This window comes from Schistocerca cancellata, chromosome 4, assembly GCF_023864275.1.
Source record: "Schistocerca cancellata isolate TAMUIC-IGC-003103 chromosome 4, iqSchCanc2.1, whole genome shotgun sequence".
Classification (NCBI taxonomy): domain Eukaryota; kingdom Metazoa; phylum Arthropoda; class Insecta; order Orthoptera; family Acrididae; genus Schistocerca; species Schistocerca cancellata.
The window spans coordinates 274,056,732-274,075,071 of record NC_064629.1 but is presented as its reverse complement, the minus strand read 5'-3'; the positions used below and the strand labels follow the sequence as shown (position 1 = coordinate 274,075,071).

The 18,340-nt window shown below is 41.0% G+C and overlaps 1 protein-coding gene across 1 annotated transcript in view; it reads left to right on the top strand.

The window, feature by feature from the left end:
• The first annotated feature begins 6,532 nt into the window (after positions 1-6,532).
• The window catches only part of LOC126184102 (uncharacterized), a 57,318-nt gene continuing 45,510 nt past the window's right edge, over positions 6,533-18,340 (top strand). The window contains exon 1 of the mRNA XM_049926464.1: positions 6,533-6,656. Coding sequence (XP_049782421.1) covers positions 6,555-6,656 — 102 coding nt within the window. The 5' untranslated portion in view covers positions 6,533-6,554. The remainder of the gene's footprint in view (positions 6,657-18,340) is intronic.

Below are 18,340 nucleotides of genomic sequence, written 5' to 3'. Positions count from 1 at the left end.
ATATCTAGACGATTTGTCGTTGGAAGCTTTCCAGTGAGATGCCGTGCTCCATGAAAACAGCACAGCTCCTTCTGCTGAGGACACAGTCACACATACCGCTTCCTTGGGCTATCAAGTTCTGCCTCACCCCCTCACTCTCCTGACGTGGCACAAACTGATTTCTTCCTCTTTCATCAGATGAAGAAACCATTGCGTGACAGGCATTTCCAGAATAACGACGAGGTGATTTTCGTGGTAGAGCGATTCCTGCACAACCGAAATGCAGACTTCTACAACTTAGGCCTCCTTCAGGTCATCAATCGCTGGGAAAATGTGTCGCACTGAAGGGTGAATGTCTAGAGATGATCTAACTTCATCATCTAGTTTCTTGGTAGCAGCTAGATATTTTCGAAGTAATAATTAAAGCTTTAGCACTACCCCTTGTACAGGGGCCGGCAAAATGAATAGGAGGATTTGAATCATCTAGAACAGTGTCGCTGTTGGACCTGCTAGAAATATTTATACACGTCCTGCATGAAGCCTTTTGGAGTTCAGAGCATCGAGCATTCGTCGGCGAGGCGGATTTAAAAAAATAACAAGTTTCTCATCACAGCACATTGACTCTTTTTTTGTCGCCATTTAGAACTGAAACGACATAATAACGTCTCGAATCATAGAACGATTGTACGATGGGTGCAACAGTTCACGAATACTGAATCTTGTGCGAATAAGAAAGTCCAGGGCGAAAATGGACGCAGCGGTCCACGGAACGAGTGAAGGCGGCGTGTCAAGCACTCAACCGACGTCCTTACCAAATGTCAAATGTTGCTTCCATACTTGTCTTGGCACAAACAATGATAGATCGTTCCCTGGGTCCATCATCCGTGATAACCTGTGCTTCCACCCGCACAAAACGCAGGTCATACAGAAACTGAACGAACAGGATAAGGTTGCCCGACGAAACGTAGCCTTTTGCCTCCTGAATACTCCGTGATTTCTTCTTGTGGGCTTGTTGAAAGATCAAGTGTACGCCATGCATCTTCATATCGTGGCTGAACTGAAGGAAAGAATGTCCTTGTTATATCCTACTATTCATTCTCTCAGATGCTGTACAACCGTCGTGACGGTTCTCCCCACTTCTATAGTAACGGATTTGGTGTATGGGTCTATTTTACTCTGCCTTAAATTCACTAAAATGTAATGAATGAAATTAATAGCGATGAAATCAGTTAAACATAATGGCATGGAATGACATAAGTAAAAACTGCACAGAAATGCCGTACCTATAATGTAATTCATGTACAATGATAAAGGAAAATTCTTGCCAGACCACTATACAAACCTAACTCTCCCGCTTATTCTGGGCAGTCATCTTATCTATTGCGGTTGTTTGAGCCTGTCTCTAAGACTGACTAAATTTTTTATTTGTTACTGATGTTTCTCTCTTATTCCGTCTGAAGCATACAATCACAAGTTCTCCCATGTAAAGGACGACCCCTTCAACAGGTTCGTTTTCTCCGTGATTCGATTCCCAAATATTCCAGTCATTGAACTGTTTGAACACAATAGCAGGGAAACATCAGTGACAATAACAACTGAGGTTGGCTTTGGATGAGTCCAAGATGGATCAACAAGCACATGCATAAAGAAGAATGCTTTGTTTCTTAAAAAAGAAGAACTTGTTACCGGACTGTTTTAACCAAACTGTCCTGTAACTTGTGTAAAACCTGCAAGAGGTAGTCAAATTAAAATGGAATAAATTAATCCCCACCGGATAATGAAATATGAATTGTTGTTGTGGTCTTCAGTCCTGAGACTGGTTTGATGCAGCTCTCCATGCTACTCTATCCTGTGCAAGCTTCTTCATCTCCCAGTATCTACTGCAACCTACATCCTTCTGAATCTGCTTAGTGTATTCATCTCTTGGTCTCCCTCTACGATTTTTACCCTCCACACTGCCCTCCAATGCTAAATTTGTGATCCCTTGATGCCTCAAAACATGTCCTACCAACCGATCCCTTCTTCTAGTCAAGTTGTGCCACAAACTTCTCTTCTCCCCAATCCTATTCAATACCTCCTCATTAGTTACGTGATCTACCCACCTTATCTTCAGCATTCTTCTGTAGCACCACATTTCGAAAGCTTCTATTCTCTTCTTGTCCAAACTAGTTATCGTCCATGTTTCACTTCCATACATGGCTACACTCCATACAAATACTTTCAGAAACGACTTCCTGACACTTCAATCTATACTCGATGTTAACAAATTCCTCTTCTTGAGAAACGCTTTCCTTGCCATTGCCAGTCTACATTTTATATCCTCTCTACTTCGACCATCATCGGTTATTTTACTCCCTAAATAGCAAAACTCCTTTACTACTTTAAGTGTATCATTTCCTAATCTAATTCCCTCAGCATCACCCGACTTAATTTGACTACATTCCATTATCCTCGTTTTGCTTTTGTTGATGTTCATCTTATATCCTCCTTTCAAGACATTGTCCATTCCGTTCAACTGCTCTTCCAAGTCCTTTGCTGTCTCTGACAGAATTACAATGTCATCGGCGAACCTCAAAGTTTTTACTTCTTCTCCATGAATTTTAATACCTGCTCCGAATTTTTCTTTTGTTTCCTTTACTGCTTGCTCAATATACAGATTGAATAACATCGGGGAGAGGCTACAACCCTGTCTTACTCCTTTCCCAACCACTGCTTCCCTTTCATGCCCCTCGACTCTTATAACTGCCATCTGGTTTCTGTACAAACTGTAAATAGCCTTTCGCTCCCTGTATTTTACCCCTGCCACCTTCAGAATTTGAAAGAGAGTATTCCAGTTAACATTGTCAAAAGCTTTCTCTAAGTCTACAAATGCTAGAAACGTAGGTTTGCCTTTTCTTAATCTTTCTTCTAAGATAAGTCGTAAGGTCAGTATTGCCTCACGTGTTCCAACATTTCTACGGAATCCAAACTGATCTTCCCCGAGGTCGGCTTCTACCAGTTTTTCCATTCGTCTGTAAAGAATTCGCGTTAGTATTTTGCAGCTGTGACTTATTAAACTGATATGAATTAGTACTAATGAATGCTTTGTTTCTTAAAAGAGAAGAACTTGTTACCGGACTGTTTTAACCAAACTGTCCCGTAACTTGTGTAAAACCTGCAAGAGGTAGTCAAATTAAAATGGAATAAATTAATCCCCACCGGATAATGAAATATGAATTAGTACTAATGACTGCCTACACACAACTACGTAGATATTTCGAATTCCTGTTTTAAATTACGTGCATAACTAAATTAGAGGCCACTGTGAAAACAAATTGAGCGCTGATGAGGGCGAGGGACATGGTGCAGACCATAAAAATCCAGGGAGTCCACGCAAAACAATAGTCGTAGAACTGCCGCTCGCCTCCTTGTGTGAAGGGAAACAAGAGGCAGATGAAATCGAGCAGAGCAGTGTTTCTGTTGAGCGGGAGAAAAAGAAATGCCACACCGGCACAGGTGGCGCAGTGTTTGCTGTCAGGCAATGCAGAGTACATCTCAAGAATGTGCAGGACGAGTTTGTTTTTGACAAGTCGTGTCCATGGGATGAGCATCACCTAACGGCCAAAGTCGTGGAAGAACTGCCTTTGTAAGAGGAAGAATTGGGAAGTCAAACTTCTCCGAAATACACAGGCTGTTAAGATAACATCGTAGAAAGTGGAATGGGATCAATTGTTTGGGGCTTCTTTGTAGTGAATGAGTCGCTGGCACTCGATCAGGTGACGCTAAACTGCATGAATGTTCAAAGAAACTTAAACACAGCTTCTATTGGTTCATATAAATGATCTAGGAGAGAGGGAGGAGACTACAGCTGTGTGTACAGCGATCAAGCGGTACTGGCCATTGCACGAAGGAAGGCAGAGAGAGGTAGTAAATCGTACACCTTTGGAGCCCAAAGACTAACAACTCTTTTAATTGGTTAATCCCACCTGAAAAAAAAAAAACAGTAAGGAACGGAGGCTAACCTCTTGTAAGACAACACCTTGCTCGTAGGCACTCACAAGAATCAGTATTCCGCCAATCAAAATTATGCAATGCCAAAAAACAGTGCCTGTCCCTTTGGACATGCATGCATGTCCAAAGGAACTTTACATCGTAATCAGAATAACACAGGCACTGCAATATCGTAAAAAACACAGCTTTTCTTCCAGACCTGCACTTCCAGACTTCACGTCCATCTCTAGGGTTCTTTGAAACTTCTCCACATCCAGGAAGAGAGGCACTCAATCGTCTGAGTTGATCTTCGAGGCAGGCATAGAAGAGATGTCGCTATAGAGCCAATGACTGGTTTAGCAGCCACTGCAGTAGCCACTTTTAGATTCTAATTATGGTGAGACACAGTAGCAACAGCGAATCAAACTGTAGGGAAAGGTGAAGTTTGTGTAATAAAACTCCGTCTGAACAGGCCTTGAAGGCCCAAGCGTACCGACCGACCGCCGTGTCATCCTCAAGACGTAGGCATCACTGAATGAAGATAATCAGACTTATTTGTAGTTAGAATATCAACATTCTTTCAACTCCTGCAATTGATGTACACACGTCCATATCCTTCTGCAGTGTTTTCGAATAATATTTACTAACCTGTGGAAATCGTGGTACGACCTCTGCGGACATAATTTTTTTTCTCAGATACGCGTTAACCTTGTATTACCATCACAGTTCCTTTATACAAGCTTGCCAAGTCATTAGTTTATTGATTTTAATTTCTTGTGACATTTGATTACTTAAGAATAATAAACTGATTCATTGTGATCATTATTTGACTTAATAGTTAGATGCATTCTTTAATGATTGATTTGATGAGTGTAAATTTACTTGTATCAATTACTGCAGGGCCAAATTCATTTATTTAGTTAAAGCATCCACTTAAAGACCTCATCCACTCAATAGGCGAGAGAGAACGAACAGCGAACACTCAAAAACTCAGGATCTATATCAGAGTTTTTATCTTGACAAGAAGAATTTTCCGATGAACGAAGATTTTAGTTTTTTAAGAAAGTTGTAGAATAACTAAATAATTTATGTTAAGCAGAAAGTTTTTTGATTTAATGTGAAATTTTATGTAGGACAGCGTAACATCAAAGGAACAATCAGCGTTTGTTGTACATTACCTCCGCGCCCTCTGCCTGACAAGGCGCTCGACGTAACGAACAATAGGTCATACCGAAGACAGTGTTCTTTGGCGAGTTCAAGGGGGAAAAAGTCCACAATTGTTAGGATTACAGGTCATCCACATACGAATATCAGTCTGGCACAAATTTTCATTTAGCACAACGTAATCACTAGGTTGCAGATTCAGCATTTCTAATCAGTTCCCAATCATATCATGTCATGTCGTTATGATTCAGTGATAAAATCCCCACCAACTCCATTTCAGTGGATTTAGTTGATATAATGATAAAGCCAATATCTCGTTTTGAGTCGAAGCATTCTGCCTTTTTAACAGTACTTCCCCAAGCTATGATTGTTTTGGTAACACCTGCGTTTCTACTCAAACCTTTTTTGTCATCGTGATATTGAAGTCTCAAAGGATTTACAAACGGTTTGTGCACTCCTACTACGAGCATCGTATCTGACACCTGGACCACAAAAAAAAGTTCAAATGTGTGTGAAATCTTATGTGACTTAACTGCTAAGGTCATCAGTCGCTAAGCTTACACACTACTTAAATTATCCTAAGGACAAACACACACACTCATGCCCGAGGGAGGACTCGAACCTCCGCCGGGATCAGCAGCACAGTCCATGACTGCAGCGCCTTGGACCGCTCGGCTAATCCCACGCGGCGGATCACAAATACCTCAAGTACACTGCTTTGACAGTTTAAGAGGTAAAGAAAGGATGTCCACACATCTTGTAAGAGTAGTGAGGTAAATATGACAAACAATTCGAGTTTTTTCAATTGTATGGCGATGCAAGTGCCGTGCTCGTTGGTTTTATAACTCACTGGAAGTTAAATATGTACTTGAAGCTAACGCCACAGTACTGGATCGTCTATCACATACAGAATTTTTAAAAAAAATGCTGTTAATGATATGAAATTTGCCGTTTCGAATGGATTTACATTAGGCAGTCTTATTATTACGAGTTGAAGCAACTTGACCTTTTGCAGTCAATGTCCTTTGACAAATCTTTTATAAAAGCTAGGACCATATTCTAACTTTTATAAAAAAAAATTGTGGTAAAAGTACCTCAGTACACCGTTCTTAAAGTGACTTTCTTAAAAGAGATTTGTCGAAGACTTTCTACACAGTAATACGAGCCTCAGTACTTTGACAGTGAGATAGAGCAAAACAAACTACAGATGCCGTTTCACTGTGCCATATTTCAAAGCGAAACTTTCAAATTACCAAATTTTTACTTCGTCGTGAAGAAAGGCTTTTAACCGTGGACGACACATCTCGATCCAAAGACTTCACGTAATATTAAATTATTTTTCAGAAACCAGATTATATACAACACAAAGTTTATGACCACTAGAAGCCTACTCTCTGGCCACACCTGTTTGTAGCGAGGCTGGAGAAAGACACTCGTCGAACATGAGGAGTGGAAGTATTATTCACCACGTATTTACTTTCCTGGAGAGGCCCAACGGCCCGAGTAAGAAGGGTTGTTTATTTGTAGCCCTGTTGCTGGTGTTGGTGAGTGAGCGTATACAACAGTTACTACCAGTCTCGATACGTTAGTGCAGATGCGTTTGAATATCTGGCTATTATCTCTTACCCTTAAGGTCCAGGCTTCTTGTATGTTTCGATACCGAAATAACATTCTGAGGTAATATGCTTCCTGCATTGATATGTTAAGTTATCCTACAATTTTTACTGAATAGCTCTAAATGTTAAAAAGTGAGTGGTTTATTGTATCATCGAGTAGGGTTTATGCGTTCTCACTTTCACAGATGAAGCGTGGAAAGAGGGTTTGATTATAAGTATCTGTGTGAGGCTTTAAGTCTAATTTTATTTGCATAACACTGAACTGAGTGTTCATAAAGCCCCTGGATAGGTCATCCACCAACGCTAAGCTCTAACAGTGTTGTAATTTACTGATATGCGGTATACGTATGCATGCGGTGGGAATAGCAAACAGAAAATTTCGTGATTTCAATGCAAGAGTAAGAAACGCATTACGTTAGTAGCCCTTGTATGCCAACCAGAAAACTCTTCCTTAGTTTGTGTCAGTAGTTGTATGGAAAATTGAGTGCTGGTTCTTAATAATGTTCGTCTTGGCAGCCGGCAGGTAATTTCCTACTTTATGGGAGTCAGTATTAAAGTTTTGAATACTTCACTAAGTCCTGCTTAACTGCTATACGTGTTTGTCATAGGAAGATGTCCATCAAATGCCAAATTTCATTAAATGTCGGTTCCATGTTCTGTGTTTAACCTTCGTATGTATTATTTGTGCTTGTAACCATATGCTGATCCCTTAGCGATAGTTAAAGAACGCAGAGGCCTTAATGTTAAGCGATGAAAGAGTTTTACGCGACTCAAGCTCCCGGAGTAATAAATTTAACGACAAAAGTAAAAATATTTTCATTACTACTATTGCTATTAGTTTTTTTTACAGAATAACTGTTCCGTATAGATTTAAAATTTGGTCTACCGGTCAGCAGATATTTTATGCTGGAAGTAGGATCAGATTACTCTACCTCGATTTAGTGATGATAGTTTTTTCTTCTAGTGTTGTAACAGCTGACATTTGAGATCCTTTTAAACTCTAGTGACCATGGATAGATTTCCATTTCAGCGCTGTGGATAATGGTTCTAGCTCTACAAGGAGCGTTCCATAAACGGCGAAAAGTTTAACCCTCGCATTTTGATCTGAAATTGTTTGAACTGTTAAGAGGGCGGATGAGAGCGGGGTGTAGAGGTAGGGTCTGTACTATAGTGAAGGAAGGTGGTCTTGATTTTGGTATTTCAGTGACGCTGCATTGACATGTTTTTGTTTGGCGCTGGACCCAGCGTCCAGAGTAAAAAAAAAAAAAAAGTAGACATGAAAGAGGATACTTAAGTAATGTACCATCCAAATACGAAGTACCACGTTTCCGATACATAACCATCGGATGTGCCCCCTCATCAGTCTTAAAACAACTACGTCCACCACATATGAAACCTTCTGAGGGGAGAAAATGGAAACAAGATTTACTTTAGTAGTGAAAAAAGAGATAGGATTGAATTAGCTTTAAAATCGTGCCGTTAAACTTACCCGAAGAGCGTGGAGGTAGTGAAGTAAACAAAAATGTGTATTGCTAGAGGTTTTAGTGTTAAAGCAGTGGAAGGAAGAGTAGTGCAGAGCAGTCTCGCGGGTTGGCCTTTTTTCCGCAGTTTTCGTCCTATTAGAAATACTCATCTAACTTATCTGCTTCTAAAACCGATTCTTTGGTTACCGCTGTGGTTGTTCAAATTAATAGTTCTTCACCTGAACATTATCCTTATAGTTCCGAATAAAATTGATACAAAATCAGTGAATTCGTTAGAGACGGTACAGTTCTTCAGAAAAAATCGAAAATGCAAGTCTTTGGAGATAATACATAGAAGCTGGGTGCTGAAAAGATTGTGACCTGTAACACTCACGTTAGACAAAGACCTGTATTTGGTTTGCCCTTGCTGGAAGAACAATGAAATCTTTGCCCTGTGGGTCTCGTTTCGTAGAGCGAATAATCTTAGCACGCGTTCTACTAAAATTTAAGGTTGGACAGCAAAAGTTTTGTTTTATTACTATATTTGTGTAACAAAACGCAGGTAGTTTGCTTTTAATCTTCAATATACCTGTAAAATTGCTCTACCGAGAAATGACGGAAGAATTAATGTGGCTAAAATCGTTAAATCTTGGTCTGTGTATAGTGTGGATGGAATAATTAGCGACTTTAGACGTCCAACTCGCAAGAGGAGACAAGATGTCGTTGCTCTGGTAACATCAGTGTCATGGGTGCTTGCTGTATCACTCTACTAACAAATGAGCAGATTCAACGCACCACGCTGCGTGCGTGAATACACGGTAGCACGTATTATCGAGCAACTGCAGTCCTAGTTGTGAAAGTGTTCTCAAATTAGAGCGTTCTACGTTAGCTTTTGTGAACTTGTGCTCTGTTTTATTGTTGCATTTGTAACTTAAGACTCGTCTGGAACCAGTTTGGCCGCAAGGGAGGCTGTCGGAGAACGCTATCGCCTATCTAGCAATCCACGAATGTCCTGTCCACTTACATAAAACATTTAAAATGCTTAGGACCAAAACGCGATTAAATAAGTATCTTGCAACCTACGTACTAATCACGTAAAATACCTACAATATACTAAAGCTAATAGTCGAAATTCCACGGCCATCACCCCACGCCATACTCGCACACTCAAATGTATCACGGACTTTCGCTCCTCCCGAGTTCTGCCACTCACTCTAAATCCTTGAACGTCACCCACTCTTATTATTGCTGATGCATTAACATTTAGATTTTTTTATGATCTTCAACGGCGCTTACTGCTGTTCTGCACATTTGATAGCCACATAATGTGGCTGTAACCAGTAAAACAAAAATATATACGGAACTTGGGTCTAGTGCAGCAGGGGATACAACCCGTCGGCTTTGAACAATGACGTCATTCCTTAGTCATAGATCATAATGTCTTCACTTCGAGGCATAGATAATAAAGCAGTTCTGTGTTCTAATAAGCACTATCATTAAAATAATTGAATGTAAATCTAAAAGCGATTGCTTGATATTGGGTGCATCATTTTACTGATTGCTTAATGAAGTAGGATCGGTTTATTCTATCTCGTGAGATTTTTTAAAAAAGCCAAAAAACTCTTATTACGTACTGAAGGGAGCTAGAACACTAAGAAGAATCGCTTCTCGGCTTTTGACAAGATATTGCTTAATAAAGTAGGATCAGTTTATTCTATCTCGTGAGATTTTTTTTTTAAAGTCAAAAAACACTTATGCTTTTGACAAGATCAATGTTTATCTCTCTCGCATTCCTTTGTTTCTCAACATTCTCCTCAGCTCTTTCATCTCTGTAATACATGCTCTCTGGCGACTTGTGACGTCATTGTTCAAAGCCGACGGGTTGTATCCCCTGCTGCACTAGTCCCCGGAACTTATATAAAATAATTGTTTTTGCAAATATAGCGGTGACGGGTGTCTCAACAGCTTTAACATGTTAATGGTAAGCAAGCTCCCTCGCTTTCCATATCCGATTACCTTGTCCGATCTGCACTCTGCATGGGCTCGCAAACTTCACACACCTCTTTAGATACCTAGAATTCTGTATCCACCATCCTTCAGAATTGGTTTCTACCGCCACTATACAAGAACATCCCACAGTCTGTTCTACTCACAACTTTCCACATACTTATATAGGAAAATTTTAACTGTACTCATGTGAGACTATGAAATTACCTGCGATATACCTATCTTATCAAATGGAACATACTAAACTTAAACCATCCCAAATAACCTATCACACCGTTTTCCTAATTGCTCACCTAATCTTCTCCTTTTCGTACATCGCATCTATCCATTAGTTCCACCATACCTGTCCCACAGCCTTATTCATACAAATATCTGTATGTCCAGCTTTTCAGTGATGGTTGTGGGACTCGGCCGTTAAGCACAGAATGTCAAACACCTTTCAGCCGTTTAATTTCCAGACTGTTGTATTAGTTATGTTTGATCACTTCAAACATCTGCCGGCAGATATCTACGGATACCAGTCTTTGAGCGCTGGCCCCTGTTTCGACCGGAGTCGAAGTTGGAATCTTCCTACACGTCGGTAAAGAGGCTGAAGATGGCATAATAATCGCCGCCCTGGTAGCCCAATGAAATTTTTGGAAATTAGACGGCAGAAAGGTGTTTGGTTGGACATTCTCTTGTCCATATAAGATCTTATCCAAAAACTTTTCTTTCCTGCAACTGAAACGTTGCTTCGTCTCGTCATGTGGCAGAGTAGCACCAAATAAACCTCTGCCCCGGCTGTAATCCACGACCACTTTCGCGCGCCAGAGACGAATTACTTGACTGAACGCTTAGTTGAATATAATTTTTATTAGTTAATGCAGGGATCATTTCTCAATGATACAGGTTTTGTTGTAATAAAATGGCGCACGCACACACGAGCGCGCTCGCCGCCGCCACACAAACCGATGTTTTTGCGAGGATGGGAGAGGTGGGCGCCTGCGGCCTTGGTGAATTTGTCTCGCAGCATTTACCTAAAATGATTTAGAAAGACCATGGAAAATGTAAATCACGATGACCGACCGGAGTAAACGCCATTCCTTCGAATATGATGTAAGTTCTAATTGCACTGCCTCATTCGGTTAGTCCCAGCTGTGCAACCATCTTCTGATTATACGAAATTTGCGCAAGATAATTAACAATTAGAGCCGCCATTTGGGGAGTAAATCCACAATTGCAAGATTTGTTCGATATGATAGCATGAATTTAAACATTTATAAAGCATATAATATTTTTCATGTTTCTGTGTATATACTACAATGACTTGTATGATAGCCCGTTTCACTGATGTTTTTTAATATGAATTACGCCGAAAGTGCGGAATACGAGAAATTCCGCCAATTTTGATAGTGAACTCGAGCACATTAGTTCTGCTCGGTAGACGTTGGTGGAAGTCAGTACACTTCGTGTTTCTTTCGCTGCTGCCAATCCTTGATAACTGCGGTGAATGGTACGAATTATTGTGAGCTATGGTGTTATTTATTGTACTTGATCTATGGGACACGAAAGGTACGTCGCCAGCACTGTAAAAAAAATTCGCATCGCTTCTCTCACCCATCCTTACCCATTCCCCGCAGTCTCCTCTGAAGTTAGCGCAATATGAAATTTACTGATGGTATACCAGTTACCATTTTAGAAGTGAACCGTTTAAGGACTTGTGAGCAGGACGTTGTTCGGTAGAGCTGGCGTAAAATACGGCAAAATGCATCACTTAACTAATTCTTTCCAGAGTTTGTATTAAAAGTCGGTCGACAAGGCAACACTTTCCACTGTCACTAACAAAGCAGAGAGACCGAATTCTATACCGCCTGGAAAACAATGAACACTAATAATTCTGGCTCCTGAAATTTTCCGAAATTTAACTATGCCCTTGTCAGTTCTTGTAAAGTAGAAAGGTAGTTTTCTGTGTGCAGAAATGTTCTGTTAGATACGCGCATGAGCGTAAGTGAAAAATATTGGAGGAATTGATAGTTGTGTACTGTTTGCCCCGTCCCCACTCATTCAGCGGACTTAAAATGGTGACTCTAGTACGACGAATGTGTTGCTATGCCCTTCAGTTTGTTTGGAAAACATTCCAGGCTCATAATCATGCCACTGTGTCCGATGCAAGTCTCAATGTCCTCCTTTCAGGCCGCCTGGGAAACTAAGTCAGCATCCCCATGATGAGCGATACGTTGAGCTCAGGGAAATGACAAAACATTAGTACCATGCACTATATTTACAGGCACAGGATTTTTTTGTAACAATGTGTTACGATAATATTAAAAGGTGGTGATGTCCACTTTCGTTAACCCACAATCTGAGTTTAACATCGTTAACTGTGTAGTATTCACTAACAAGGAGAGGACGCCTACTCGCCATCGCCAAATTCGTCCAAATTTATGGCACATTTAGGGCGTGTTGGGACAAGAAACGGCCCTAAATGGAAACTCCAGATCACCAAGCGTTTAGGAAATAAAAGGAATTTTGATACGGACCTATCACCATGTGCACATTATCAGTTGCCGCTGTGACAGTGCGTTTAGGAAGCGCTGTTTGGCTCAGCGGTAACGCCGGCAAGGTAGCTCAGCGTGTTCGGTCAGAGGGTTAGCTACTCTCAGTAATAGAAAAAACTGAGTTAATGTACCAACGATGAACTTCAACAAGTGTCATAGGACGTCCGTCCCGAACAAATACAACTATCAATTTCGTACAAAATGAGATTTAAAAAAAGCGGTAAGAAATGGGATTCACATTCAAAAGGTGGCAAGTTCCGCCTGTTGGCAAATATTTTTGTGCTCCTTGGCAATGCGTACACTAGACATCACAATTAACCGCATCATCACAATTAACCGCATCATCATATAGATTATTTTATTAATTTATATAAGCACAAAAAGTATAGGCATAGGATGAAATGCGGGTCTGCAAACATTTAAAAGGGGGTTGTAGTTAACGCGTACACGGGAACGTCGATTTACCATTCCCGTGCACGCGTTAACTACAATCCCGTTTTAAATGTTTGCAGTCCCGCATTTCATCCTATGCCTATACTTTTGTGTTTATATAAATTAACCTATATGATGTTGCGGTTAATTGTGATGTCAGTAGTGAACGCATTGCCAAGGAGCACAAAATATTTGCCCCCCGGGCGGAGTCGAACCTGTGACCTGTTCATTGAGAATCCGATCTCTCACGGCTAAGCCAAACACCGCTTGCTAAACACAGTAATAGGGACAATTGATAAGGTGCACATGGTGATAGATGCTTATCAAAAAACTTTTATTTCTTTAACGCTTGGCCGTCTGGAGTTTCCACTTCGGGCACTTTCTTGTCTCACCATGTACCATTAATTTAGCCGAACTCTGCGATGACGAGTAGGCGTCCTCTTCTTGTAAGAAGCGTTTGTCAGCAGACCCGATTCTCATCACTGCTGAACCTCAGGAAAGTGTCTTAATAAAGATCGCTATCCTTTCTTTGAACAGCGAGGCAAGATTAAACTTGTCACTGCTCTCAAAACTAATTGTTCATTTCCTGTGGCGGATTGCACGCAGAAAAGATTCCACGTCCGGCCACTGGACAGGAAGGAGTACTCCGCTAACAGGTAATTCTCCACCCCAATTGGCTTCTAACAACTTTTAACATAAATCATAAAAACAATATTTCAAAGCCAACACGAGACTTAGTTTTCGCGAAAAAAGTCTAATTTACTAGCTTAAATTTGACCTCGTCACGCCTATAGCTTCGTTAATGATCTACAGCTAGTTAATGGCTGCACGCTCTGATGTGGCCTCTTCCTAGCGAACACGTGAAAACTGAATGCCAATACTCGCCCATAAAACTAGACTATGTAGAGCAGAATCACACGCATGGTAAAGCCTTTTCAAATTCTAGTAGTCCTACATTATTTGTAGTTAGTTTATTGATCGCTACTATCTACAGAGGAAGTTTCTCTATAGCAACATGTGCAGCACGACCCTTCGCTGTCAGGCGGACTGGAGGATGAACCATTAAAATACTTATGTACTGATGATTCGATTTAGGATTGTGCGGGATTTTAAAAGCACTAGATACATCTTATTGACACGAAATATTGTATTTCGTAAAGTTTGAATAAATTAGCTGTAATTAGACTTCTTTAAAGCAAATTTTATTTATTACAAACAGCGCAAGAGTCGTATTTACATGTTCTATCCACAATGGTCTTCTGTGCGTTATTACGTGTTTGTCTACTTAACGTTTGTTTCAAATTGTTAACAAAGTTTTCCTAAAATTCGTTTGTTGTTACGGTAAACGACGCAGCCCGCTAAGAGAAACAGTTCAACTAGAATAATCCCAGCGACTAACGCATTCATCTGAGATGTGGTTAGAAATATTAACTCAGTACTGTTTCTGCTCTCGTATTTTACGTTACTTCCACTAACTTTTCACCCCTAGTGTGCCTTTACATTGTTCACCATGTTTCTACGCATTTACGTTCAGTTTCATGCATACATGAAATTCAGATAGTTTCTAACTTCCACCGCTAAGCCTAATGTAGATCACTTTCCCAATCGATATGTCACGATGTTTTACTATGCGATAATTCTTTGGTGTTAAGTGAAATTTCGCTGTGTCTGAAGGTTGAAACATTGTTTATAATATTTCAGTGTACTTTTTAACATGACCTGTAGTACTTTATTACCAATTTCAAGACAGTGTGTAAAATTTTTGGGGTTTTTAAACTCTGCCTACGTCAAGGCACAATGAACTATTTTTCTAACACCCGTGTGTCTCATTTAGTGCTTTCATTTCATGTCCTTAGTCATAGAACTGCAGTATGGTTCCTGTAAAACTTGTGGATAAACGTTCCTGCTCACAGGATACTAATGTTTAAATCCACAGGTGGATGCATGAGCGCAAAATGCCTTCTTCTGTGTGCTGTAACGGAGACGTGTTGATTTCCTATTCTTTTTGTTTATGTAAACTAGCTTCTGCTCCTGATTACCCTTTCCCTCTCCATGTACTACTTGCGTGACCGCATTTGATTATTGTTGGCAGTGTTTGGATCACTGCTTATTACATCGGTTCAACGTGACTTATAAAAAAATTGCAAGTTAGAGAAATACATGGTTAGAAAACAATTCGTATGAAAAATTGAAATTTCCACATGTCCATGCTACTGATTTAAGAACCAACGGTATAATACCAACACTCTAAGTGGGCAACGTCGTCATTATTATAAAACTGAAGTGAACACTTACTTGTTTTATTTTCGTATTGCTCAACTAGGATTATGTAACCACCTCAGTTACTCTTAATTTCTTATTTTACCAATACTCCCTCAACTTTCTCTCCATATTGTTTTACCTTTTTCTGTCTGTTGCTCCCGATTTTATTTCTTCTGCTTTGAAAGCCTTCTAAATTTAGTATTTTATTCTTCAAAAGGTTCTTTCTGTTATTTCCGATTATTTGATATTGTTGCTTTCTAATTCTTTCCTTAGTTTTGTAATGCTATGATAGATTTCTTTGTACAGAAATACAGGAATATTTGCTTCGTTAGCAAATTCTTTCATTTGGCGGACTGTCTAAAAAAATTAATCTTGTCTTAGCCATTACTTCTGATATTTTCCCTATTTTTGTAGATCTCCTCATAACTTGGCGAAGAGTTCTCGGGCTTCCAGCCGGGTGGCGGTGTCTTCAAACTGCGACGTTTCGACGAGTGACATACTCATCATCTTCTGGCGAAGTGCCGAGAATTTGCGGATGCCGGTCCCTTTATACCTGCGGTGTGCCCCCCACCACCTGGCCGCGGGAGGCTGGGTCCAGAGGAGCCGGCGGGCGAGGTGGAGGGGGAAGCGGGTGCGCCGTTCGTGTCTCCGTCAGAGCATTGTGATCGCGTCTCGTGAGCTGGACGGTTCTTGTTGCGTTCCTGGCGTATTGCGGCTAATGCTGGATTCCAGGCCGCGCTCAGTTGGTAGCCTTCGTCCCTGTTCACAAGATTCTCGTGGACCCGTATTTCTATTGATTCTTTAATGACGCTATCCCAATAGCTCCCGGCTCGGCACAGCACCCTGGTGTTTTCGAAGTCAAAGGTGTGGTTTTCTTTGATGCTATGTTCCGCTATAGCAGATTTCTCTATCTGTCCAAGTCGAACATGCCTGATGTGTTCTTCGCACCTTTTAGAGATGCAGCGCTGCGTTTGACCAATGTACTGCACACCACATTCGCAGGCAATGTTGTATATACCAGGTGTGTTTAGTTTGAGTGGGTCTTTAGCTGAGCCCAGCAGCTCTTTCGTCTTCGGCGGTGGTCGGAAGACGGTATTTATGTTAGATTTTCTTAATAGCCTCCCGATTTTGGCCGATGTGGGCCCCAAATATGGGAGAAAGGCGAGTCTCTTGTTCACTTCCTCTTCCTCAATTTTGTCAACCTGTCTCCTCTTGAAGGCCCTGTCAATCTGTGTTTTACTGTACCCGTTTTTCCGAAATACCTCTCTTAGGTGGTGTAATTCGTCTGAGAGGCTTTCTTTGTCACAAATGACGTGCGCCCTATGTACCAAGGTGGTCAGTACTGACTGGCGTTGCGCCGGATGGTGGCAGCTGGTTGCATGGAGGTACAGGTCTGTGTGCGTCTTTTTTCTATATACTGAATGGCCCAGCCTGCCATCCGCTTTCCTCCTGATCAGTATGTCCAGGAATGGAATACAGCCATTCTCTTCTACTTCCATCGTGAAGGTGATATTTTCATGTATGCCGTTTAGGTGGTCCATAAACTCCTCCAGTGCCTGCCTGCCATGCTGCCAGATCACGAAAGTGTCGTCCACATAGCGGAAGAAGTGCCTGGGTTTACGGTGAGCAGTTCGTAGTGCCACCTCCTCAAAGTGTTCCATATAAAGATTCGCGATCCCTGGAGCAAGGGGAGATCCCATGGCCACTCCATCCACTTGTTCATAATGCTCTCCATTGCACTTGAAGTAGGTGGTCGTAAGTGCATATTCAAAGAGCTTCACTGTTTCAGGCTCGAAGTGTTGATTAAGGAGCGCCAAGGCGTCTTGTAGCGGTACTCTTGTGAACAAGGACGTGACGTCGAAGCTCACGAGTAGGTCATCACTCTGTATTCGGATGTCCTTCAGTATTCTAACGAAATCCGCGGAGTTTTTCACGTGATGACTGCAGTGTCCCACCAGTGGTTTCAATAGTGTCTGGCCAAATACCTGGCGATATATAAGTAAAATATGAACTTTCAGTAAAATTTTGTGGTGACTGGGGGTCTTGGTCTCCCTTTGATCTGCACCTTTAGTGAATAGATGAGTGCCTCAATACTAAACTACAATTAGGGTGACCAGTTTAACCTTCTCAGCACGATCTTGGCCTCAGAATATAATACAGTCCACTATCTGATAACTCACGATAAGTTACTACATAACCACCTTAGCGTGTTAATAATTTTCTCGATAGGAAGCAGCACATGACAGACTGGCATTAAGATTTTTATAGTATAAACCGAAGTTTTTTACTACGTAAATTGAGCTAAAATTAATCTGTGAAGAGTTTGTGTCCTGGCTAACGTTTATTATGTTAAGATGGCAAGGTGCCAACCGAATCATTCTTGAACCTGAGTTTGGAAAGTGTCCAGCCTGGCTGGACCTGTGTGTGACGGACGGCTCGCGTGAACAGTTACCTATCAAACTTCGACGCATCGGATTGCTGTTAAACTCTGAATGAATCTGATATTAAAATGACACCAAAGAGGGACCCAAGTAACTGGTTACGGTGTTGGGATAAGCACATGAAACCTCCCCGTAAGCTATGGAAAGGGTTCTCCAAATACAAAATTATTCAAGGCCCAGTAGACATTACCAATTTATTGATAGGACATTCACTGACAGTGATTAAAAGGTCATCACTAAAGTGATGAACGCAATATCAACACGGATATCAAAAGTTACACATGAACTTATATGCAATTAACAAGTACAGTATGTGGTTGGCAAGACCATTCCTCATATGGCTACAACTGACAGATACTAACATAATACATCTGCTTTGGCTCAATGGAACTCTGTCAGCATCTATTTAAAAAAAAAAAGCGTGGCTGTGCAATCAGACGGCGAATTTAACTTATCCCATGTACCATATC